Source organism: Fusarium tjaetaba (genome assembly GCF_013396195.1).
Source record: "Fusarium tjaetaba strain NRRL 66243 chromosome Unknown NRRL66243_c0000026, whole genome shotgun sequence".
Classification (NCBI taxonomy): domain Eukaryota; kingdom Fungi; phylum Ascomycota; class Sordariomycetes; order Hypocreales; family Nectriaceae; genus Fusarium; species Fusarium tjaetaba.
Window position 1 is genome coordinate 1 of NW_023501222.1, and position 23,611 is coordinate 23,611.

General features: G+C 49.0%; 11 protein-coding genes across 11 annotated transcripts; 6 read left to right on the top strand and 5 right to left on the bottom strand.

Annotated features, from left to right (window-relative positions):
- Positions 1-1,616: 1,616 nt before the first annotated feature.
- Positions 1,617-2,462, bottom strand: FTJAE_1343 (TKL kinase; the record flags this gene model as incomplete). Its single annotated transcript, XM_037346573.1, has 1 exon — positions 1,617-2,462. The coding sequence occupies one exon, from the start codon at positions 2,460-2,462 to the stop codon at positions 1,617-1,619; it is 846 nt and encodes a 281-aa protein (XP_037211428.1).
- A 1,293-nt stretch (positions 2,463-3,755) lies between these two features.
- On the top strand, positions 3,756-5,015 carry FTJAE_1344 (uncharacterized protein; the record flags this gene model as incomplete). Its single annotated transcript, XM_037346583.1, has 1 exon — positions 3,756-5,015. The coding sequence occupies one exon, from the start codon at positions 3,756-3,758 to the stop codon at positions 5,013-5,015; it is 1,260 nt and encodes a 419-aa protein (XP_037211429.1).
- Positions 5,016-6,411: 1,396 nt separating this feature from the next.
- On the top strand, positions 6,412-7,565 carry FTJAE_1345 (uncharacterized protein; the record flags this gene model as incomplete). The annotated part of the gene is made up of 4 exons (XM_037346594.1): positions 6,412-6,669; positions 6,718-6,871; positions 6,931-7,260; positions 7,318-7,565. 4 exons carry the CDS (start codon positions 6,412-6,414, stop codon positions 7,563-7,565), a joined length of 990 nt encoding a protein of 329 aa, XP_037211430.1.
- Positions 7,566-8,787: 1,222 nt separating this feature from the next.
- Positions 8,788-10,449, top strand: FTJAE_1346 (uncharacterized protein; the record flags this gene model as incomplete). The annotated part of the gene is made up of 4 exons (XM_037346605.1): positions 8,788-8,802; positions 8,932-9,191; positions 9,240-9,328; positions 9,386-10,449. 4 exons carry the CDS (start codon positions 8,788-8,790, stop codon positions 10,447-10,449), a joined length of 1,428 nt encoding a protein of 475 aa, XP_037211431.1.
- Positions 10,450-10,578: 129 nt separating this feature from the next.
- FTJAE_1347 (uncharacterized protein) lies at positions 10,579-11,153 on the bottom strand (the record flags this gene model as incomplete). The annotated part of the gene is made up of 3 exons (XM_037346616.1): positions 10,579-10,625; positions 10,788-10,944; positions 10,995-11,153. 3 exons carry the CDS (start codon positions 11,151-11,153, stop codon positions 10,579-10,581), a joined length of 363 nt encoding a protein of 120 aa, XP_037211432.1.
- Positions 11,154-11,786: 633 nt separating this feature from the next.
- Positions 11,787-12,665, top strand: FTJAE_1348 (panthothenate kinase uridine kinase-related; the record flags this gene model as incomplete). Its single annotated transcript, XM_037346627.1, has 3 exons — positions 11,787-11,862; positions 11,983-12,012; positions 12,061-12,665. 3 exons carry the CDS (start codon positions 11,787-11,789, stop codon positions 12,663-12,665), a joined length of 711 nt encoding a protein of 236 aa, XP_037211433.1.
- Positions 12,666-12,875: 210 nt separating this feature from the next.
- Positions 12,876-14,052, bottom strand: FTJAE_1349 (fmHP; the record flags this gene model as incomplete). The annotated part of the gene is made up of 2 exons (XM_037346638.1): positions 12,876-13,556; positions 13,615-14,052. 2 exons carry the CDS (start codon positions 14,050-14,052, stop codon positions 12,876-12,878), a joined length of 1,119 nt encoding a protein of 372 aa, XP_037211434.1.
- A 1,182-nt stretch (positions 14,053-15,234) lies between these two features.
- FTJAE_1350 (methionyl aminopeptidase) lies at positions 15,235-16,751 on the top strand (the record flags this gene model as incomplete). The annotated part of the gene is made up of 4 exons (XM_037346650.1): positions 15,235-15,277; positions 15,367-16,508; positions 16,558-16,644; positions 16,695-16,751. The coding sequence occupies 4 exons, from the start codon at positions 15,235-15,237 to the stop codon at positions 16,749-16,751; spliced, it is 1,329 nt and encodes a 442-aa protein (XP_037211435.1).
- A 1,326-nt stretch (positions 16,752-18,077) lies between these two features.
- FTJAE_1351 (preli msf1) lies at positions 18,078-18,632 on the top strand (the record flags this gene model as incomplete). The annotated part of the gene is made up of 1 exon (XM_037346661.1): positions 18,078-18,632. One exon carries the CDS (start codon positions 18,078-18,080, stop codon positions 18,630-18,632), a length of 555 nt encoding a protein of 184 aa, XP_037211436.1.
- A 1,523-nt stretch (positions 18,633-20,155) lies between these two features.
- Positions 20,156-21,253, bottom strand: FTJAE_1352 (uncharacterized protein; the record flags this gene model as incomplete). Its single annotated transcript, XM_037346672.1, has 2 exons — positions 20,156-20,767; positions 20,813-21,253. The coding sequence occupies 2 exons, from the start codon at positions 21,251-21,253 to the stop codon at positions 20,156-20,158; spliced, it is 1,053 nt and encodes a 350-aa protein (XP_037211437.1).
- Positions 21,254-21,957: 704 nt separating this feature from the next.
- FTJAE_1353 (dynactin 5) lies at positions 21,958-22,596 on the bottom strand (the record flags this gene model as incomplete). Its single annotated transcript, XM_037346683.1, has 2 exons — positions 21,958-22,509; positions 22,558-22,596. The coding sequence occupies 2 exons, from the start codon at positions 22,594-22,596 to the stop codon at positions 21,958-21,960; spliced, it is 591 nt and encodes a 196-aa protein (XP_037211438.1).
- Between the last annotated feature and the right edge of the window lie 1,015 nt (positions 22,597-23,611).

Sequence of the window (23,611 nt, forward strand, 5' to 3'; positions counted from 1 at the left end):
GAATTGGAGGATGGATCTAAGCTGCGGCTGGGCTGACAGAATGGTAATCGGGCTGAGGTGTGATGAGACAAGACAAGCTATTGTGCAGTAGTAGCTTGCTACAGCAGCTGCTAATAAGCTGCAGCTGCAGGATAGGACGTTGCAGGTGGCAGGGGGGGGGGGGTTCTGTCTGTCCAGTCCTGGAGGAAATGATGAAGTGCAAGAGAGAAATGAGAGAGAATGAATGAATGAATATCGACGAGAGGCAGATCAAGTGGTTATACAAAGAGGCTGACTTCGCTTGAGTCCTATCCTGCAGCTGAAGCTTATTAGCAGCTGCTGTAGCAAGCTACTACTGCACAATAGCTTGTCTTGTCTCATCACACCTCAGCCCGATTACCATTCTGTCAGCCCAGCCGCAGCTTAGATCCATCCTCCAATTCCTCTCGCAGTCTAGTCCCAAGCCGCGCCTCCGCCAAATATCCAGCCCAGAATGATCCAGCCAGGCCTAACCTCGCGCCTTTCAAGCCTCCAGGTAGAATGTGCCTTTCAGCTGCACCCACAAGGCTCTCTTGTGCGACACAATCATCGCATCTTGCCGTTGAGTTACAGGAGACTAGGTAGACTAAACCAATCGCCAACGCTGACTAGCCCAAGCCTCTCTCGCCCGAGCAACGTTAACCTGCTTGCAGACAGTCGCATGCAGCCCTAGATGGAAGCACAGTAATCACATCTGGGTCCCGTCCCTCTACTGTTGCTGATGCAGCCAGTACCTGATCAGCAGAAATCCAAAAATATCTCCCAACGGTACATGAATCGCCACAGTTTGAATGCTCCTTGGCTCATCAGTCAGTCAGGTTTAGAAATGCCGCAGTCTCACAGTAAATTGACTGCGCCACGACCTGTCAATAAGAACCTCGCATCTGCCAAGACCTCGGATTCAGATCGTTACGAATTCATACACGTATTTTCGGATTTGCCATCATCTCCTCATATTCCCATTTGGCTTTCTCTCCGAACTGTTGGACTGTGTGCTCCATTCCGTTCGATCTTGGCAGACACAGCACATGACCCTCTTCCTGTAATACTTGCAGTGAAGCTGAAAAATAACCCGCTGGAGGTGGAGATGACCAACCTAACTCAAAAGAGCTTAATCCAACGGGACAAACCTTTTGTCTTCTCTTACGACCGCCTTGACAACCCTTCAATAAAAGGGATACGGTACAGGACGGGAGAAATTTAAATAATAATATCAAAAGCGCAAAGACCCAATCATAATCATCATTTTCGAACAAGCTCGGCACTTTCATCGGTCATCAGCCCCAAAATTTGCTCTAGGTGCTCTTCTGTCCATGCACCTCACAAGACAAGAAGCGCAATGCGTACAAATATACCACTAAATTGTGTCCTGGTCTTCTGGGATCTCTAGCTCGGTATAATGATGAGTTACGTCTTTTCATGTGAGTTGAGCCATACGTTGCTGTGCTTGCTTGGAGGTTGTACCAACATTCTCATGATCACGCATGCTCTCGAGCGTGGGTTGGTGATAGCCCCGGTATGCTTGGGCACTGCAGCCATCAACTTCATACCTGTGTAGCCAGACTTTAGAAATCCTTCGCTACTAGATACTGGCTTTATCACACCTGAACTCCGCCTTGCGTATCAACGAGAGCTGTCCTCAGAGCTTCCACCACCTCTTGTGCAGAACTATACTCAAAATTCCATAACTTCTTGATAACATCCTTGACAGGATTACTGTCACCAACGTAAGGATACTCTCCGTCCATAAGTTTCTGCTGGAGTTCTTCTATCTCTATTGGCCCATAAGGAACAGTCCATTCTGTGATCTCACAAATTGCAGTACCAAGCGCAAACAGCTCCTTTTCGAGTACACTTCGGGGAGTAGAGTCTCCTTCTGGTCCTGGCACCCAACAACGAGGTTCACATGTAAAGAGAAGCTCGGGGAACTTGCCCTTCAGAATCGAGCCGGCAAAGTCGCAGAGTTTGATATGAAGATCATCAAAGACAAGAACATTTCGAGGTGAGACGTCGCCCCAAATAACCCCGCGATCATGGACGTATTGCAAAGCTTCCGTGAAGTCGATAGCTACCTGCAAGCGACGAGCCATTGCCGGAGGTTCGTTCTTCCCAATGTACTCCCGTAAATTGCCATGAGGCGCCCGCTCAAGACGCAAAGCCCAAGCTTCTTCTCCATCAGGCATGAGTTCGACACCGATGCACTTGAGGATACATGGATGTGAGCCGAGAGCTTCATATATGGCAGCTTCGCGCTTAAACAAGTTGCTTGTATCTTCAGCGAATGCGGCGTGGTCGTACATTTCACCGTCTAACCAAAATCCAGCTGCCTTCAGAGCGGACTTGGAGTTGCCCTTCTCTGTGTATACGATGCTGAGGCCTGTTCGGCCGAGGGGCTCGAGTCTGGCTCGGATGGCATGGGCAGCTTCTCGATCCGAAAGGCGCATTCTGAAATTACGCAGAAATTCCAGAGTACGGACAGAAACGGCAGTGTCAAGAAGAAATGAATCACAGTGAGTATCTCAGACAGCTCACAATTGCACAAGCACGAAACGTTCTAGCGGTAGATGATGCGGGGAAGTTTAAGCTTAATTCTTAATACATTGTCATGTCTCCCAGTGAACAAGTAGGCACGAGTATAACAACTCAGGTATGAATAATGACCAATTAATAGTGAAACCTGTTACTATAATAGAGTGCCCGTATCCGTACATCTCAATCATATGAGTTTCTCTCAAAATATTGTAATATTTAGCCATCTTGGCCAGGCAGCCTAGCCAAGCACTAGCAACAGCGTATTATTGAACGCCGAAGCGCCGTCCTCTCAATGTTGATGCGACTAATGCCCGTCCCATATACGAATATCCCGTAACGAATAACTGATCAGCTACTCAATAAACTAATGCAAGCCGTGGGAAACACTTAAATTAGCCAGGGTGCCTTGGTCACGAGAGGTCTCAGAAACCCGATCGTCAACCAATACAATGCGGTTTCGGTCCGTCCCTTGTTGACTGCGGCTGAACTCCTAGCATACCTGATCCTTGTGCCAAGATAACCTCTTCCGCACCAGATATGAACGTTGTCACTGTACTAGCCAATGATGGTTCAGTGGGCATGCAAGTTGTTTGTCCAATTCCGCTCTCTCAAGTGTTCTCTTCGAGAGTCAACATCTTCAACACCAATATTTCAACGATTTATGATAGAGAATGCTTCACTGGAAGGCCGCCTTACAATGTATTTTCTCAGTTATCCCTTGCATATTGTCTGAGTTTCCACTGCCGGCTCTAAATGCCACTCAAACATCCTCCCACTCATCGAGGCACCTTGCAGAAATGGCGGTTTCATCTTCCATCGTGACTTTAAATATACCCGCCAACTCTATTCAGCTCGTGCAGTCTTTGGCCCTATCAGAGCTTTATCTTTTCAGAAGAACCAATAGAAACATCTTGCCCCTGGCATAAACATAAACGTACATGCATTGGCGTGTATGGCTTCGATGCAGATCTCCTCAAATTAGCTAGGCCAGTTCCCGAGGGCAAGCAGGGACGAAAATAGATGAGATACGGTGTAAATATATGCCGCGATAGGGCGGTTTCTAGTCATGACCGCGGTGGTCCCTTATAGAGTTGATGCCCTGCTGTCAGTTGTGCGAGCAGTTTCGTTGTGTTAGCCAGGTCGGATCCCATTGTTTCCACTTACACGTTCTTCCACCATCTCCAGTTGGAGCAACACCAGCAATTATGTCTCGACTTCTCTCAGTCCTTCTCCTCTCTCTCCCCTTTGCCCTCTCAGCAGACTTTGAAAGTGTCACCATCAGTGCCAACCTCGACAACGTTGGCCACACATGTATCAGCAAGTGTCTCTACTACACCGTTCTGTCCGATATGGGCAGGGCTATGGGGTGTGATGACCCCTATGATAACAACTGCTACTGCGCTACCGCCGCTGCATCTGCTAACAAAGCCGATGGTTTCATGTCCAAGTGCGCCACCTCATTGTGCTCAGCTGGCGATCGCTCTCGGGACTTGACTTCCATGCAATCCTACTACGCTTCGTACTGTATGGGTGCAGGCTTCACGCAACCTGGTGCTACTGAGTGGTACAATCCTGCTGAAGCTACAGAGGAACCAACGAATGAGCCTACGGCAGAGAGCAGTGGTGGCAGTGATGCGAGGCCCAGTCGAACTGCCAACTCAGGTGGTGACGCGACTTCAACGCACATGACCATTGTCACACAAACGGCAGAGGACGGTGCTTCCAGAACGCAGGGTAAGTTCCTGCTGCTCATGGTGATGGTGCCTTTGCTGTTGCTTCAGGTACTGTTCCTGTGCGTGCCCTATCGAGAGTTTCTGCTAACTTTCTGGCCACTAGTAATCGTCGAAGCAACATCCACCTACTGGGTCAACTCGGACGGATCCCCAGCACCATCCAAGAACGGGGATGATGGCATCTCTGTCGTCAAGATTGGTGTCAGCGTCGCTGTACCAGTCGTAATCATCGCTGCTGGCGTGTTTGCTTGGTGGTTCGTCAGACGAAGAAGACAACAAAACACACAATACCCCCACACTACTCAACCCCTCAGCGAAGTTACAACGGGCGGCGGTCCTGCTGTCGTGACGTCTGTCTCCCCTTCGACGCCTGAGAGGAGGGACACTCTACCAAGAAAGCCCGTCGGAGCTTCAACAATCTCTTCTGTTTCTTCTCTATCCAAGACCAACGAATTATCTGGTATTGGCGTTCAACGTGAACTTTCTGGGCGGGAGGTTCATCACTTCCCCAACATGACACCCAGTCCGCCCATCCAAGTCTCAGGACAACATGAGATGTCGGGTGAAGGATGGAGACCAAACTTGGAGATGGACGGTCGTGATGCTCGTGTGGAAATGGCTGGCGAAGCAAGGCCTCCTGAGCTCCCAGGCTATACCAACCCAGCGAATGCGCACACGCCTCATGAGAGTGTTCAGCGATGGGAACTGCCTGATAACTCACGTCAGAGATAGGCTGTAGGCTTCAACGGCCGTTATATGTTGTTCTGTGTTCTCTCCTTCATAGTAGTCATTCCATTGGGCTCATTGTTTCTTTTCGGCGGTGGAGTTGGGCGAGGGAAGATGTTGCTGACAAGTGTAGAGGGGAAAGCTAATAAGTATTGTTTTCTTGTTACATTGCCGCGTGCCTAATCAAGAGTCAACATAGTGTTTTATCAGGGTAGTGGACACTGCATTCGTTCTCTTGCTCATCACTTAATGGTAGGCCTTCCAGTATACTGATTGCACTCGAGCATCCATTGACTTTACAAGAGGGGAGCTGCTCAACTCGAGTGCATAACTCAGGTGATTGATCAAGCACTTGCTTCCAACGCTAATAAAACAATCGGAGATTTGCTCTCCGTTATTGCCAAACTCCTCTCCTCTAGGAGTAAGAAACTTGGGACCCAGATTCTAGTAGTAAAATTAACACTTGTAATTCGGAATATGAACAGGCAACACGCTTACCAGCCACTCCGTCATACTGACATTCTCGGGTTCGTGACAGCCATCAAGGAGAGGCCTAAGACAAAAAGAAACATCACGATGTCATTTAATGACAAAAGTGCAAAAGGAAGGGTCTGGCCGGGGATTGAACCCGGGACCTCTCGCAAGCAATGCTGTAGGGTTTTCCCTAAGCGAGAATCATACCACTAGACCACCAGACCAGTGTTGAAGCAGAACATTTGGCGCTGCTGTTGATGGACGGCAGGGCTCGTAATGTGGTCTAAGACCTAAAGCTTCCCAGAAAATGAGTGTCCTTAGTCTGAGCTGTGAGACTGGGTGGTCAGCAATTGAAAGCGGCAGAAGTCATTTAGTCATTACCGTGGGATGTTCAGCTCTTACCATTTCACTCAGTATTCATTAGATAATAATCATCAGATCCTTCTTCAGCCCATCTGTGTAAGTCCGCTCCTCCGCAAGAATCTCTCTTGCAGGTGTTGAGAGCGGAATTAATAATCACATCCACTTTATACCAATAAAGCATAAAGTGGGTGTCGTGTAAGCCACAGCCGCAAAGTAGTGCCAAGACAAATGATGAGAAACTCCATTTCCATCCTGCTGTCATCTGGTTGGTCAATTTGCTGTCACAGCTGCTGAAAATGGACAATCGGGGTAATCATTATCTTGGTTCGCCGACTCTTACGGTGGCCGCGTGCCCCGAGATCACTTATTCACAAAATTGTGACGACAATGGCATCGTGGACTGCGGAGTTGGGTTGTGATGTTGAGGATTTCGTTCAGATATATAAGAAGTGGTCGTATCTGTGAAAACGAAAAACGTCTTATCATCAGTATCCAAATCATTAACACTCAATCATAAGACGCAATATCTTAAGCATACCTTTTTTCCTGCTATTAAATCAAAACGATGTCTTCTCCCAGGCTCATTACTGTCTTTGGTGCCACTGGCTCTCAGGGCGGCAGCGTGGTGCAGTCCTTGCTTCAGAACAAGTCCCAGTCCTTCAGGATCCGAGGAATCACTCGCAATCCTGAGTCCGGAAAGGCCAAGGCTCTCGCCGAGCATGGTGTTGAGGTAGTCAAGGCTGACGGTCTGGTCAGGGACGAGGTGATTGAAGCTTTCAGGGGCAGCTGGGGAGTCTTTGCCAATACAAACTCGGACGATCCTGTAAGTCATTGAAATCGGTATTTTGATTCTCCTCTGATACAGTTGCAGTCAATGAACCAAGAAGGTGGACCTACCGAACTTGATATCGGCAAGAGCCTCGTGGATGCAGCCGCTGAGGCAGGGGTCCGTCACTTTGTGTACAGCGGTATGGCCTCTGCCTCTGAAACCACTGGAGGAGTGGTTCCTAACAAGGCTTTCGACAGTATGCCATCTTCTCTTTCCTTCCCTTCCACTTGGAATCTCCACACTGACTTAATACAGTGAAGCATGCTGTCGGGGAGTATGCAAAGAGTAAGGGGTTTGAGACTGTCAACATTGTTAGCCCAGGCTGGTACATGGAGAACCATCTCGTGGAAGATTTTGCCCCAGCTCTTGGCGGTTTCCCTTTCACCACTGACGAGGAGGATTACCTCACTCTACGTGTTCCACGCTGGGGCGGTAATGAAGAGATTCCCTTCATTTCTATCGGAGATGACTATGGTGATCTTGTTCATGGCATCTTCCTCGATCCCAAGAAGTACAACGGGTGTCTTGTCCAAGGTATCAGCGCCAGCGAGACGACTGAGAAGCTTGTTTCCGAGTTCGGAAAAGGTGAGTGTCGTGGTTCCAGCTGTTGAGTTCTTTTAGCTAATGGCTTGTCAGTGACAGGTAGCAAGGCCCGGTTCGTGCCCATTGAGGACTGGAAGAGCATGGAGACTTACGGCGATCAATCATTTGAGACTGTCAAGTACATGTTCGGTTTCTGTCAGCACTCTGGCGGCTTGTACTATGGAGTGCCTAACGACTTGGGCCCTGCTACTGAGCTGAAGGCAAAGGCAGTTGAGGCTAAGGGACAGTCGAGCGATGCTAAGTTGATGACTCTCGAGGGGTTCTGGGAGAAGTATTTCGCTCCTTGAAGGTCGGTAACGATGCTTTTGGATACAATGGAATGCGGTTTGACTCTGCAGAGCTCAATCCTTGACCTGCAATAGTCCGTCACCAGTCTTTGGCCTTATGTAGTTTGTGCTGTTGCTTAAAGTCAATGCTCAACATTTGTCGATATCTTGTGTCTAGTTGGCCTATCACAACAGTGCAGCCATATCACATTCTTTGATGCGTCCCTGCTTGGTAGATGAAATTAAGGAAGCGAGCTGCAGCTTCCCGTCAGGGCGATCTGTAAGGGTCGGTGCATCCGTTGGGGCCTTATCATTGGAGGAGTCAGAAGAGAACAAAGATAGATCATGCATATACCGGGCCAGGGATCCGGGAGACAGTTGTGGGAATGGATAGTAGAAGCAGCTTGGCCAAGCCACGTCACTAGGTAAGGTAGGTTGAGAATCACCCGCCCCGGGCACATATGACAGCCAGTTGGCAAGCAAGCACCTGCACCTCAGGTGGCCTCCCCTGAAACGAAGACTGACTCCCCTCTACACTTTGATCATCTCAGTATTAACGACCCCTAAGCTTCTAGAAGCTTAGGTAGGTAATTTCACTCTGTGGCTTCTCTAGGCTCTTCAGGTTTTTTTTCTGCTGCTGCAGAGACTCATGGCCTAGCCACACTCTGTGCCTAGGTACCTTGGCTATAAATTGCATCCGCACCCACTTCTCGGTTTTCCTCCTTCCCTCCTCCAACAATTTTCCACGAGACCAAGAAACAGCTCTTCACCTGTCCAAGAGTGTTTGATACTAGTCTTCCTTCTTCTATTTCCCTTCTGTTATACCTTCTAAAGTTCCTTGCAACTTGTCTTTTATTAAACGAAAAGTTCTTCGGGTGCCTGCATCTCGCATCTTGCCTCCTGCCTCTTACTCTTCGTGGTTGCCCCGGCATCGCACCACAACAGAGGGGAGGAGCGAGACTGCATCTTTCCTTTTCTCACCTTCCCTTCTCTTCCCTTGAGGCTTCAATAAATCCTCCCTCCCTCCTGTCTCGACTCTAATAGAGTCTTTGCCCTTCACCTTTTCCTCCACAACATTGTCCGTTAACACTTGTTACTTCTTTCGCGCGCCCATCACAGTCTATCACTGCATCAAGCGCTACGGGGAAATAAATATTCACTCTTTGTCACCTTTCTATCATATACCCCAACCCGTTCTGCTCGCGGTCATCAAATGGGCAACCCTATTGACCCGGACGCCGTTATGCGGGCCACAATGGTAAGACTTCCTCTTCACTTTCATTGTTCCATTCATATCACGGGGGTCCTATTTGCTTTCTCTGCTAGCGCCCTCTGTATCATCTTCTCAATACCATACGGCGACCTTATAACTGACAAATTCTGGTAGGCCGACCTCTCTCGCCTTCGTCAGGAAGAACTTCCTCTGAGCAATGAAACGAGAAGAGATCGAGGCCCAACTTATGCCCCAAGCCGAAACAATGGAACTGGCCACTTTTCGGTTTCTGTGAAAACTGAACTCAAAAGCCTATGGGGTGCCAAGATCAACGATGCAGAGTCCCAAAGTATGGAGGGCCTTCAGCTCGAAGATGCACGACCTTGGGCAAAAGGCCAGAGAAGAGAGAATCTTCCGAACATCATAGTTCACAAGTAAGTTTTTCTGCCTACAGCAATTAGATCTTCTAACACCTTCGATAGAAATGCTCCAGCTATCCCTGCTTCCGGTAGAGCGCCCGCTACACGTCAGTCTCGGGGAACTCACGTTCAGTTCAAACCCACGACACCCGGTTAGAAGCCCTGTGTGATGAGAATTATAGAACAGTATAATGTTAATATGGCCACAGCGAGATGGGGCCCTGGACCTACGGAGACAGCCTCTCGAACCAATCGTGAAGAGCCTTCGCCTCCGCCTACTCACATCACGGAAGAGCAGGATGAGGATGCCCAGGAACCTATTGCATTTGAGTTGTACAAAAGCCAGTGCCACCTCATTCCCGGGAAGGCTGAGGCACTCAGTATTGTCACACACATTGCTGTCAAGATCATCGCAGAGAGCGATGGCATTCTAGAGATTCGAAATGACACTAAGGGCCTCCGAATCCACAATGCTCTCGAACTCGAGCAGCCAGTCCTCGACGGACTCTTGTGTACCATCAAAGTGAAGACTAGGCCCTTCTCTGAGAAGCTTCGCTTTGCTACAGTTAGCGATGCGCAGGATTTCAAGATGAATCTGATCAAGCTTCAGAATGCTCTGCTAGATCATCAGAAGCAAAACACCGACAAGTCTCAGATTAAGGAAAGCAAGGCGGAGGACGACGACGACCTCTTGATGGCCGCCAGCCCCATTGCGGAAACGGCGTCCGATACTTCAATCCCCGTCGTCAACGGTTCTTCTCAACAGGTGCCCAGCGCGGACCAAGAGCCCCTTATCATGATGGATGACACTTGGGGAGCGCCAGCTAACAGCAACATTCACAGCCTGGGGCATGAAACCGTACAGCTTAGTCAGTTGTTAAACCAGGTTCTGGAGCAGGTCGCTGCCCTGGGGAACCACTCTAGTCAGAGTATCGATGGGATTGAGTATGAAATCCTTGACCAGGCTCTTAGCCACGGTCCGCTGCATGAGCGTGGCGAGCAAGTGCGAGAGGGTCTCTTAGACATCATTCGTACCTGCCTCAACATGGCGGGCAAGCCGGTCCTCGGAGATACCAAAGCAGTTGAGATTCCTGTCAATTTCAATGCTACAGGTCCTGGTGGTGCAACTGACCAACAGGAGAAGAATCCGAAGCAGGTGGAGGATTCAACCAACCGCTCTGTGCTCGGAATGCCTAAGGGCTTGGGTTCTTCACGTTTTGCCAAAAAGCCGGCGACATTCCAAGGCAGATTCACTGGCCCGATCAAGTACTGAGCTTGATGCCGCCATGTAGGAGGACAGAAAGCCTGGGGAAAGCTGGTGACATATTTGGTGTAGAGGATCTCTCTTTTGGGCCTGGTAGTTGGGGCATTCGCTGTAATGAAGGTTCTTCAACGAGTGCTTTCAAGGGTAATTTTGGAGATCGGCCTCTCGATGGGCAATGGAAGCGACTAAGGCATGTTTGTAGAAATTGAGATAGTCCCAGCGTACCCAGCGCAATAAAGCAAACTGTCTGGATCCTTTCGGTTGCTGGTTGTGTGAATGTGTTTAGGATTGTTTGTGTTTCCCGTGGCATCTGTCTCTATATGCTTCCAGCAACTGTCTAGAGTCACGGTCGAGTCCTTGGCCATCCTTCAAGGCCTCAACAGCTAGTTTCTCGGCTTCTCTATAACGGTGGAAGAAGTAGTGTTCTTCAACGGCATGGATAACCTCTTGAATATCCATCTTGGTGGCGTTATGGCCAATTGGGAGCTTGACTTTCTGGTAAATCTTGTCCATGTCAGTGCTAGATATCCCTATTTACGCCACGGTTCACTTACATCGCCGTTCTCAACCTTTGGCTTGTACTCCTTCTGGACTACTCGCCAAGCTTCTTCTGACTGTCCTGTGCGGCGGGACTTTGTCGCCTCTGCTTCATCGGCTTCATCTGAAGATACATCTGCGAAGGCGAAGTTGGCGAGGGGATCTTCGTCATCCATTTTGTGGTTTAGTTTTGGCTGTGAAGGAGGATGGAGGGAGGAGAGTAAATATTGAGTTTTTGGGTCGATGACAGGAAAGGACCCACTTGGATATGATGTGTAATTAATGGTTGGATGGAAAGGGCATTGATTACTTGGCTGTAGTTGGTTGAATCTCTGCATTAGTAGGTAGTTTCATATTCAAATCTCTTGTTGATATAAAGATCACTACGCAGTATTGCTCCTCATGCTGTGCGTCTGGTATGGTCCCTCGTCTTGTAAATAAGATGGATATAGACCTCGTCCCCGGAAGCAAGAAAAGACGATGTTGAAACAAACTTATCGAAGAAGCCTCTATATCTAGGCTAACTGGCCCAAATTTTTTGATCATTTATAATTCAATGCTACAGATTTGATTAACTCTACTGAGTTCACATACATGGCGACCCTGGTGAATTGGTAAGTATGAGATAAGTTACACTTGATTGTGAAGTACTGCAGTTATCAATCCTTGGATTTACAGGGGTGGATAGCTGTGATGTAACAACGTGGGGCCACGTCTCGACGCGGGGCATATTATATTCCAACGACATTCAAGCTCTTGACCACTTCTTTAACTCATTTCATTCTTAGTTTACAACATAATTCGCAAATATGGAGACCCAGGTTGAAAGGCTTGTTGAGAAGGCGTGGAAGAAGTATGAGGAAACGCCAAAGGATAAGAGATTATGTGAGTACTCGTCAAGACTCATCTTCTTTCAATGGAGCTCTCATGAGCTGAGACGTCGCCCTCCTCTATATCGATATACTCTCTACCGAATCAAATGGATTATCTAACTAACATTTCCAGTGATCGGCGTTGCTGGCATTCCCGGCTCAGGTCAGTAAACCCCGTCGACCTCAAGCTTTAACACTCACAACTATTCAGGCAAAACAACCTTCTCACAGATCATGACCGATCGAATCAATACCCGCGCCTCCTCTTCAGATCCCTCATCTCCTCCTCCAGCAACATTCGTTCCCATGGACGGCTTCCATCTCACCCGCGCCGCCCTCTCGGCCATGCCAGACCCTGATACAGCTCACTTCCGCCGCGGCGCAGCCTTTACCTTTGATGCGCCCAAGTTCCTCACCCTTGTCCAAGCACTCTCCAAGAGACCAATTCCATCAGAGCCAATTCTTGCGCCATCTTTTGATCATGCGCTGAAGGATCCCCGAGACGACGATATCGTCGTCAAACCAGAGCATCGTGTTGTTGTACTTGAGGGGAACTATCTTGCGCTAGATCAAGATATCTGGCGAGATGCGGCGAAGCTTCTGGATGAGGTGTGGTTCGTCGAGGTGGAATTTGAGGTCGCGAGGAGGCGGCTTAGGGAGAGGCATGTAAGAGCAGGTATTGTGAAGGATCTTGAAGAGGGAGACAGAAGGGCCATGGAGAATGATCTAGTAAATGGTAAAGAAATCATTGACTTTAGGCTCAAAGTAGACGAGGTGATCCAAAGTCGAGAAGATGGAAGCTGGGTCCATGAATAGAAGACCTGAATAGAGAAATAATAAATACTTTGTGCATTCTATCGACCAACGTCAAAGGATATCTCATCTAAATCTCTCTAACCGTATCATCGTAGTCTTTCCAAAACGCAAGCTATGCCAATGTAACCAAAACCTACTCCAACGCTGTAATAAGAACCAGCAATGCTCAAATTCGCTCAAATCCAGTAGCCCACTCAGTTCGCAGTCGCATCATGTTTCGTTCGATGTCCTAGATCGTTCCGCGCTCAGCTTGCGAATCTCTTGCGCCATGCTATGCCCCTTGCCCTTGCGCGCTGAAGTGATCGAGGCACGACTCACGTCCCGTCCAGCGGTAGCGGTCTGGTCTAGACCCAGCACTTCAATGAGCTCAGGAATCTCAGCGTGATCGCGCGTCGTCTTCATGCGATGGCACCATGTGACTCTCTTCTCCTCGTTTCCATCGTGGTCTGGGCCTCGTTCTTCTGCTTCTTCAAATGCGCTAATGGGCTTCGGCTTTTCGTCTCGTGGTGTTGAGATGGGTGTGAGGATGTCTCGTGGCTCAAAGAGGAACTCGCCGCCGACTTGACGCTGGTCGCCCATCTTGAGAACGTTTCCGGTTGGGATTTGCTTCACGCCTTGGACAATGCTGCCAACAATGCTGTGCATCATGCTTCGGCGCATGTAGGCTGGCTTGGTGCCTAGTTGCAGCGTCTTTGACATGCCAAGGGCATCGAAAAGGGACCTCGTCGGATCGGTATACACGGGAAAGCGACATCCCGTCTCATTGACATACATATCAATGAGCGCAGGATCACCACACCCAATAACCGCAATGAATGTGCTCACTGGTAGGCGCAAGAGAGCTTCAGGAGTGATAGCATCGGACAAAGAGCGCAGAAACTCTTGGCAGTTCTAGAGGGACAATATCAGTAACTTGAAACGACCACGAGACGAAGGGGTCACGACATACGCCACAGAAGAAATGTCTAACGAAGATGATGAGCACGCGTCGTGCAACGTTGCTACCTGTATAAAGGGTCTTGAAAGGGTGTGATTTTCCGTGTCTGTCGAGAACGATGTAGTTTTCGATCTTCTTGAGGGTTTCGGCGGAGGGTAGGTCGTTGTTGGTCGCAAGTTCGCCTTCAAAATCTTCGGGCTGCGTCTTGTCGACCTTGATCGGTGTAGGAGGAGATTTGCTTCTTGTAGAACCAGCCTTTTTAGGTACAGAGCAAGTATCGCATTTTGGAGCTTCAGGGGTCTTTTCGTCAGAGTCTTGCGCTGGTCGTGGAGGAAGAGTCGGGGTTCGTTCGACAGAAGGACTCTCAGGAGGGATGCCTCTCACGGGCTTGCGCTCAATGGGGGATTTCGCAGTGGTTGAGGCGTTGGCCTCTGTATGATTTTCCGTCATATTGACCCAGAGGATCTTCAAAAACTAAAAGATATCGCGAGTCGTGAAAGACCAAGGTTGCAGTACAAGTTGAGCTTAATCAAGTGAGGGAATCCAATCGCAGAGGGGCATACAAACGGCCCGTAAGTGGCGCCGCTAACAGAACGGTCTCCAGCTTATAAGGGACCGGCCGCAGTGGAGAACTTAGAAGTAGTTTTGATGCGTCGTAAGCGTAAACGGAATGGCAGTGGCTTAGGTTCGTGAAGCGGGAGGTCTTTATGAAGTTATCACGAGATTCCTGGTTCTGGGAAAAGGGGGGAGACGTGGCGTTTTAGGTCGGGTCGGGTTTCTTGTCCATGAAGCGGCAAACTGACTTATGACCTGGTGGCTACCCTTGTTTGGCTGACGATGCCCTGAATTTCAGCGGCATTAGCTTGGTTTTTTGGCTGCTTGTGAGGTCATACATTGGACTGCACGGGGATTGGGTACCCTAGAGATGTCGTGAAACCGCCATTTTGTAATGGCTGAAGGCATGAAAAATATCTCCATTCTGAGTAATTGTATTGAGAAAGAACTTGTTAGTGGTCCTCAAGATAATTTAGTCCAGATCGGGTACTGCAGGGTCGCGGCGTGAGAAAGGATCAGCGTCTTGTCACAGGAACAGAGGTGCTTCTGAATTCACTGAAACACACTGACAGCCATAGCAAACGTCACAGCATATGGCAGTACGGCATCTACATCGCCAATACCGTGCTGTGAAACCAAGCCATGTAGTGACTTAGATCATCCATCAAACATCATTTATATCCAATAGGTCGTCACAAGATTTACTAAGAGTTTGATGTTTGGCAAAGGCATGGGTTGTAAGTAATTGCCGATTACGACAGCTTGAGCGCTATTTATAAACATCAAGAGCAGCAATTGTGATCCAATCCATATTCGAAGCCTCAGTCGCTCTCTGACGATTAACCGCCTCGCGTATCATTGGCATGGGTGTCCAATCCACTTTCGTCATGTCAAAAATCTGTCAGCGGGGACTAGACCAGACAGAAATACTTGTCCCCATCGAGACCAAAGCCTGTCCAAGTATTTCTGTCGATAGAAGTCAAATTCTTGGTGGGGTGTGACATCTTCCCACTCATCCAACCCTCCCACCAAATTCTCTCTTTTTTCGCAGCTCTCACTCATGCGCAGTTAGCCAAGATGGCAGCCCAAGTCCCCACTGAAGCTCTCAAGGAGCTCAACGGTAAGTTCCTACGTTTACGGTCTACTCAGCGGTGAACTATCATGTGAAAACGTATGGACCAAAAAATACTGACAACGGTTGCCCCGCAGTGGCCGATGGCTCTCAGAAGCCCGGCGCAAACACACAATCAAAGACCGACGCTGGCGGAGACGATCACGGCGAAGATGATTCCGAAGACGAAGCCAACGGCACTGCTCCCGCCGAGGGAGCCGCCAAAAAGAAGAAGAAGAGAAAGCCCAGGAAGAAGAAGAAGAAGAACCCCACTAGCCAGAGCGACCCTCCTCGAGTCCAGGTCAGCCAGTTGTTCCCTAACAAGTCCTATCCCCGCGGCGAGGAGGTTGAATACAAGGACGAGAACAACTACCGAACTACCGATGAGGAGAAGCGCCATCTCGACAACCTGAACAGCGACTTCTTGGCCGACTACCGTGAGGCAGCCGAGATTCATCGCCAGGTTCGACAGTGGACTCAGAAGAATGTCAAGCCTGGGCAGACCTTGACTCAGATCGCTGAGGGAATTGAGGATGGTGTTCGCGCTCTTACCGGACACGCAGGACTGGAGGAGGGTGATAGTATCAAGGCTGGTATGGGTTTCCCTTGTGGTCTGAGTCTCAACCACTGCGCCGCGCATTACACTCCCAATGCCGGTAACAAGATGGTTCTCCAGCAGGAGGATGTCATGAAGGTCGATTTCGGTGTCCACGTCAACGGCCGTATTGTCGACTCTGCCTTTACCATGTCTTTCGACAACAAGTACGACAACCTTCTCAAGGCCGTTCAGGAGGCCACCAACGCCGGTATTCGCGAGGCCGGTATCGATGCCCGCGTCGGTGAAATTGGTGGTGTCATCCAGGAGACTATGGAGAGTTTCGAGGTTGAGATCGACGGCACCACCTATCCCGTCAAGAGTATCCGCAACCTCACAGGCCACAACATTCTGCCCTACAGCATCCACGGAACCAAGGCCGTACCCATTGTCAAGAGTAACGATCAGACCAAGATGGAGGAAGGCGATGTCTTTGCCATTGAGACCTTTGGAAGTACTGGTAACGGATACGTCCGCGACGATATGGAGACGTCGCACTATGCTAAGCGAGGAGACTCGCAGCACGTTGATCTCCGCTTGAGCTCGGCCAAGTCCCTGCTTAACGTGATTAACAAGAACTTTGGCACCCTGCCGTTCTGCCGCCGATATCTGGACCGTCTTGGCCAGGACAAGTATCTACTTGGAGTATGTGTTGATGCCGACAAGAAAAGGAACCACTGCTAACAGTTTACAGCTCAACAATCTGGTCAACGCTGGTATCGTCGAAGCATACCCGCCCTTGTGTGACAAGAAGGGCTCGTACACTGCTCAGTTTGAGCATGTAAGTGAATCATTGACGTGCAGGTCGTGATAGTGACTAACAGATCTTAGACCATTCTGATTCGACCCACCGTGAAGGAGGTCATCAGCCGTGGAGATGACTACTAGACGGATCTTCTACTATGTATGTCATGGAGCGAATTGTGAGATGGACTCTGAAATATGACTCTCCTCTTTCGACGCGAACAAGTTTGACTATGTAAATAAACACAAAATATGATTTACGTTACGGAATATATGGCATAGCCAACAGTGTAGGAAGACTTGTAGATTGGTTCATGGCATGATTGATGAAGCACTCCCGCGGGGGGCAAGAAAACAGCGAACCTAAGTTTAGGGTGCCAAAATAAACTCATCAAAAGCTATCCTAAGCTTAGACTATATTCCCTAAGTATTTTTGTCATTTAGGATCGAGGTTCTGTGTTTTCTTTCCTCCCCTAGGCACTACAGCGGCCAATAGCCTGAATACCAGTAACACCAATGTGTATGCAAGAACCTGGCAGGTTATGCATTGCTACGTTGGTATAAATTGCGTAGCCATGACCCCCAATGCAATCAACTGCCCATTCTGACGGCTGCAAGATGATCGATCGATCTGAGTATCTAATCTTGGAATACGTACCGTAGAAAATGACTGATGCTATCTCGAGTTTCTGTATCGATTCTTGTACATTCCACAGACCAAGACCCTTGAAACTTGATCTTCTCACCCGCGTTAATCCCTTCCCCATATCGAGCCTCACAGCGACAAGTTGACCAATGCTTGACGTTGATCACCAACGCTTAGCTTCATCGTTCTCCGGTTTTTCCCCATCATTGACGCACTCGCCACTCTGTGGCACAGTCGCTCTTCCAGCAATGCACGAGACCAGCAAATCGAGCTCCGACCTCCTGCAGACCGAGCCAATCATTGCTTCTCAATATCCCGAGGCTTTATCGCGATCGAGAGGCTTTGCCCTGTAGAGTTAGTGCTGTGACATATCGGGTTTAGTGGCTGAACGCGGATGTGCTCGGGCCCAGAGCCGATGGCCGGCGATAGCGAGTACCCTCCTTCACATGGGATAATTTTTTCTTACAGGCGTGTGGGAGGGAGGAGTCAGGGCGGTGTCCCCAATTAAAAAGGCCGCATCGCCATCCATTGCCATCCATCTCCGTCCAGCGCTCATCTTTACCCTCACTTCCGTCACTCTCCATCGCCACTGGAGCATCTTGTATATCTTCGTCTTTGCGACTGATATAATAAGAAAGGCGTCCACTTTCTTTTACTTCTTTGATTTTCTGATTCTTCACAAAATAGAGTCTCCTCTTTCTTTCACAAGCTGTTAGCTTCTACACCTGAAGAAAAAAAAAGTTTCTGACTCCCCACGCGAGCAACTTCTCTCTTCCACAACAACCAAACTCCGACATAAACCTCAACGAGCCTTCATCATCAAAATGAAGGTCTTCAGCAACAAGGTCACATACAACTACTCCTGGGACGAGGTGTCCACAGCAAACTGGACAAAGTACGGCCCCTGGAACAACAAGTCTGAGCATGTCATTGCCGTTGACACCCTCTCCCGCGATGTCGACCCCGCGACCGGTATCCTTCGCACCGAGCGTCTGATCACCTGCAAGCAAACCGTGCCCGATTGGATCAAGGCCATCATCGGTGGCACTGGCGACGAGAGCTTCATGTATGAGGCTAGCTACGTCGATCCCATCAACAAGACCGTCACAATGGTTAGCCAGAACTTGACATGGAGCAACCTCGTCAACGTTCAGGAGGAGGTCGTCTACAAGCCCCTCGGCGACCACCAAACACAGTTCATCCAGAACGCCAATATCACTGCTCTCTGCGGTGGCTGGCAGCGAATCAAGAACAGCATCGAGGACACCATGGTGTCCCGCTTCCGCGAGAACGCTGTCAAGGGCCGTGAGGGCTTCGAGCGCGTTCTGATGATGAGCCGCAAGGCTTTCGCCGAGGAGAAGGCGCGCCAGATTCTATGAGTTTACCATCACGTATGAATCACGCCTTATCTCCGACCCGCAGTCCCTTATCTCCAAGGGTTGCACACACGACACCAAATCTCCACTACTCACCGCTACACTATTTAACGACGACACGGCATAAAAGACTGGCGCGCGATATTTAAAAGAGAGGAGTAGATGACACTTGCAGCATTTTACTGGCGTTTAGAAGGTTGTTCAAAAGCTATACACAAAAAGAGGACTTTGCTTATTTCGGCATGATACATCATTACATTACATCAATGCCTTGCGTTTTGGAGTTGTTCGGACTATACCCCCGGTCTATTAGACAGTCGAGAGCACATGGACCCCGAGGAATTGCCTCGGGTTCATCGCCTAGAACGGGCTTCTTGATAGAGTCACTGATTAGAATACTTAATCATGAAACCTATTACTTTTATTATATCTGCTTTCTCATCCACAGTGACTACATATCTAGCTACTGTTTCTCAAATCTGTTACTAACATAGCCGCTCGGCTGAACGTATGCACTCACCCACACTCGATCGCTTCTCAACGGCCTTTGCCCGGCATTCGCTATTTCTAGTGCCGAATGGCTCACACCTTTTGTCTCCCCATTCCCATCTGGCCGAGCATCGGTGGTTCGTGACCCTTCTTTCCCCGCAGCAGCCGGTTTGGGACTTTGAGGGGTGGGTGACTAGGAAAGTCTAAAGATGGGATTGTCGGAAGTCGATGCTTTGTTCTATGATTAGATCGGGCTTGTATGAAACTCTATGATCTTTCGAATTGGGTGTGGCTTGCAGAATAAAATTCGCTGTTGGGCCGAGCATGGGCAAGTAAAGCATGAGAAGTTCATGAGTGTCATGAAGACCAGGTCATGAAAATCCTGAGGCCCAAGACTTCTTGATAGATAGGTCCATGATATATCACAATACCTAGTCATGTTTAATGATCGCCAAGTTGCTTAATCTCGGATCTTGAGTGAATACATGGCAGTTTGTGTGCTTGCCATGCCTACAGTTCACACCTTTGTTACTATTAAAGAACTCTTGAGTAGTGTCAAACTCTTATTATTTAAAAGTATTTCTTCAAAGACAATGTCTCGCCAAAGTGGCTGTCTCTGTCATGATATCAGAGGCGTTAAAGGAATACGCCTGATGAAGATACAAACTTTACACGAGGCAAAACACAGCATATTTGGTAATCACATCTTGCCGAGAGAAGACTTCTTTTGATCACATAATGCTTCGTTGGCTCTAACACATATACCGAAGCTGTTTAATTTGGGAAGATACCCTGAAACCCATGAGAGGTTCGCTAGCCAGTGTTGCCATCTATATGACATAGCAACTGTAAAATTTGCACTGATCTGTCCCAACCCCAGACCTATACTCTGCTCTCTGCCATGTGTTGTCAAACCCCTGCGGAAGTACTTTGTTAAACCTCAATATCAATCATTTACCAAGAAACGGGCTACCCTTCGGTGATGTGTAAAACAAACTAGACACCAATCGCAAAAGCCCACAAAAGGGTGAGCTTCCTTAGGTGTAGTGGCCAAACATAGGAAGATCAGAATCATCAGAATCCTCAGACTCATCATCACTGTCATATTCGCTCTCACCATTACTGCCCATGCCGACCTGTCCTCCACGAGTATCTCCAAGAATGGCCTCAAGCTGCTGTCGCAGCTCTGCATTCTGCTTGCGGATATCGTTCCTACGGCGTCGGAGCATGTCTTGACAGTACATAGCCAAAATATTGTCTGAAGATCCGGGTTGTCGAGGCTCCCAACTGGCAGCAGCTCGGACTGCAATATGCAACAGCTGACGGGCCTGATGACGGTGAACCTCTTCTGTATCCCCTACATAAAGCTCATACTCCTTGTCATCTGAGACTCTGTCAAGCTTCTCGTGAAAGTTCTCGACAGTCTCGACGCAGAGCTCTAGGGCAGACTCTTTTGTCATGCCTAGGCACGTAGAGCTGGAGAATTTGAGCTTAGAGCTCTCAGTAACTTCTTGCCAAACAGCGGACAGAACTTCACGTTCCTTGGCGGCACGCTCGACTCGGTCGCGGTGATCCTGAGTAAGAACGTCGGTGACGTAAGCGCCGTTCTTGAACTGGTTGTGGTTCGCAATCTTGAAGCCCTCGGCATACTAAGCGGCGAGAGCATTGCTAAGCTGATTGCGAAGAAGACGGACATGCATACGGTACAGAACAGTGTCGCGGAGGGTACCAGACCAAGTACCCTGAGCGAAGACCAGAGGAATGTCGCCAGGGATCTCAGGGCGAGAGTTGTAGACCAGACTGAGGTCCAACATGCGACGGATGACGCGGAGAGAAGTCTCACCGTACTTGATAATGATGGTCTTGGAGAGGCCGTACATCTCATTGTTGTCTTGCTTCTGAAAGTGTGCGATTTCTTGACAGAGAGGAGCGATGACGTCCTTGAGGGATCGGTTGTCGAGGTCTTCAGCGTAGCGGAGCTGGTTGTAGAGATGAGTATTTCGGATGATGGCATGAGGGACGGTTAGAGCGAATGAGCCTGGAGATGATTCGGACCTGCGCGAGTCGACCTCGCTGTTAAGAGCCTCCAACCAGGGGACGGTGGCAAGCTTGGAGGGGAGCGCTGGGGGAGACATGACTGATGCTTGTTGGTTGTTGTTGTCGTGGTTCTGAGTGAGAATTGTTGTTAGCGAATGATAGGATCTGGCAGAGATATGTGTCTGGACGGAATTGATGGTGGGAGGTGGAGGGAGATCTGAATAAATATATGTGCGAGAGGATAAGAAAACGAGGCAGAAGAGTAAAGACTAAGCACTGCAGACGGACAATAGGAGTATCGTCAACTTCAGGCAGTATCGTCGTGGTTGCGGTATATGGCTCTCTATTGTTGATTGTTGGTCAGATGACGTTTGACGAGAGTGAAACTGGGACGCGTAAACAATAGGAGACGAAAATCAACAATAGAAGAAATACGTACGCATAAAAGGGTATCATTAACATGTATCTAAATAACTAACTTGATCCTCCCGTGAATATCGCCTTGTTTGTTTATATGCTTTGAAGGGCCAGGCAGGTTCTTGGAGCCTGGTTTTGTCCATCAATGTCTGTAGAGGGGTTCCTTTGTTCCAACTGAACCTAGGGATGAATCCTGCCAGAGTCCATTCCCGCCGTCCCATCGACAATTGTAGAGTCGTAGGTGCAGGCTGTGGATTATCTCGCCTTGAGATGTGGCCCTTCATTTAGGTCCTGGTATGTTTCAACCTCGTTGCCTCCTAACGTATAAGATGTATGCTCCTCTCTGCTGATTTGCACACCGACCCCATGGCCTGTCGCGACATTGTCATGACGCTGGAGGATGGGGATTATTTCCCACCGTCTTGTACATATCCCTCAACTCAAACTCATCATAACCTCCCTCAGGGATCTCCCCAATGACCTGAGCTGGTTGTCCCGCAACGATAGAAAAGCTTGGAATGACCATACTCGGCGGCACAACCGTCCCATCCAACACCTTGACGTAGTCCTTTAGGATAGCAAATTCTCCAATCGTACACCCCTTTCCGATCTGCACATGATTGCCCACAGCTGCAGCTTGCACTACTGTCCCTTGGCCAACAAAGACGTGGTCTCCTATGCGCAGTGGCATGTATGTGAATGCGCCCTTGTATATGCGGCCCGGTGGACGCAGCAGGACACCTCGAGCCAGGAAGCAGTATCGGCCGATGGCGACGGCTGTGTTGTTCGCTGGCGCGGTGCCAGAGGATGACGATGTGGCTGTTCGAGCGAGATCACCGCGGATCATGACTTCAGGTTGGATGACGGTCTTGCCGCCGAGCATGATGTTTTGAGTACCGACGAGGACAGCTTTGCGAGCGACCTTGTTACCAGTGTCCTATAGCAATGTTAGCATCGAATGATATACAGGGCTTAGGGAGCTTACGGTCTCGATGTACTCGCCCTTGGGAGGTCGGCGAGACATGATGGGCGGTGCTTGAAGCCGGTGGAGGGCCGGAGCGGAGGCGGAGGCGGAAACGGAGATGGAGGAGAGATCGGGCGGTGTTTGGAGTTTAGGTTGTTTTGGCGACCGGTCGCTACCTAGGCCGATCTTCGATGGATGTCATGGACAAGTGGGGCCGCATTTACAGCACGGGGGCCTCAATTAGATGCAGCAAAGCCAAGGCACGGCAACGCGTAACAGGTCAATAGATGCTGTAATTATCGAATCATATGATATGCTGTTGAATGGAGTAAAGAGATAACCAGACGAGAAAACTAGCCCAGTAACTACTGTTGGTAATGAGCTGGCAGCAATCTTACCAACATGATGAATGTTATTTCAGAACAAAGAAAGCCTTGAAAGACGTTGGAGCCAACATTGAATCTACCTACATATCCTGGCCTTTCAAGCGCCGTCATAACCAACAACTGGTAGACCCAACAAGCGATGCATTTGCCAACCGCAATCAGTAGATTATCAACCAACACCTACCTAGACAAGCATCATCTCCCATATTTTACTACCTGCATACAACAAACATCCAGAGTGTGTCACAAGATTGCTATAATTCCCACACTTGATCCGATTAAGTCTCGTCCTACACCAACCTCTCAACTCAATTCAACCCAACTCCTCGAATTGGATACTCTGACCATAAGCTAAACCGTAAGCTAAGGATTGAGCTCAAATCCTTTGAGCTAAACGCGAATAGTTTAGACTCCAACCTCCCGCTAAAAAAGTGCAGTTCTTCTTCCCTTCCCGTGCCGCAAGCCAAGAGAAGGGTGCGGCCGAAAGAGCCACTTATAGCTCTCGGAGCGGTTGTGAGCGGTTAATTTCCCCAATTTCTTCTCTATTCTCGTCTCCGTATGTCTTCTCGATCAATTATTGTAGTCTTTGAAATATTAAATTTTAATTTTAATTATTTCATACGAATTCATGTGAGGAGAATGCAGTGGAAATGAAATATAAAGTGACTCGGTCGTTTCGTGCAGTAGCG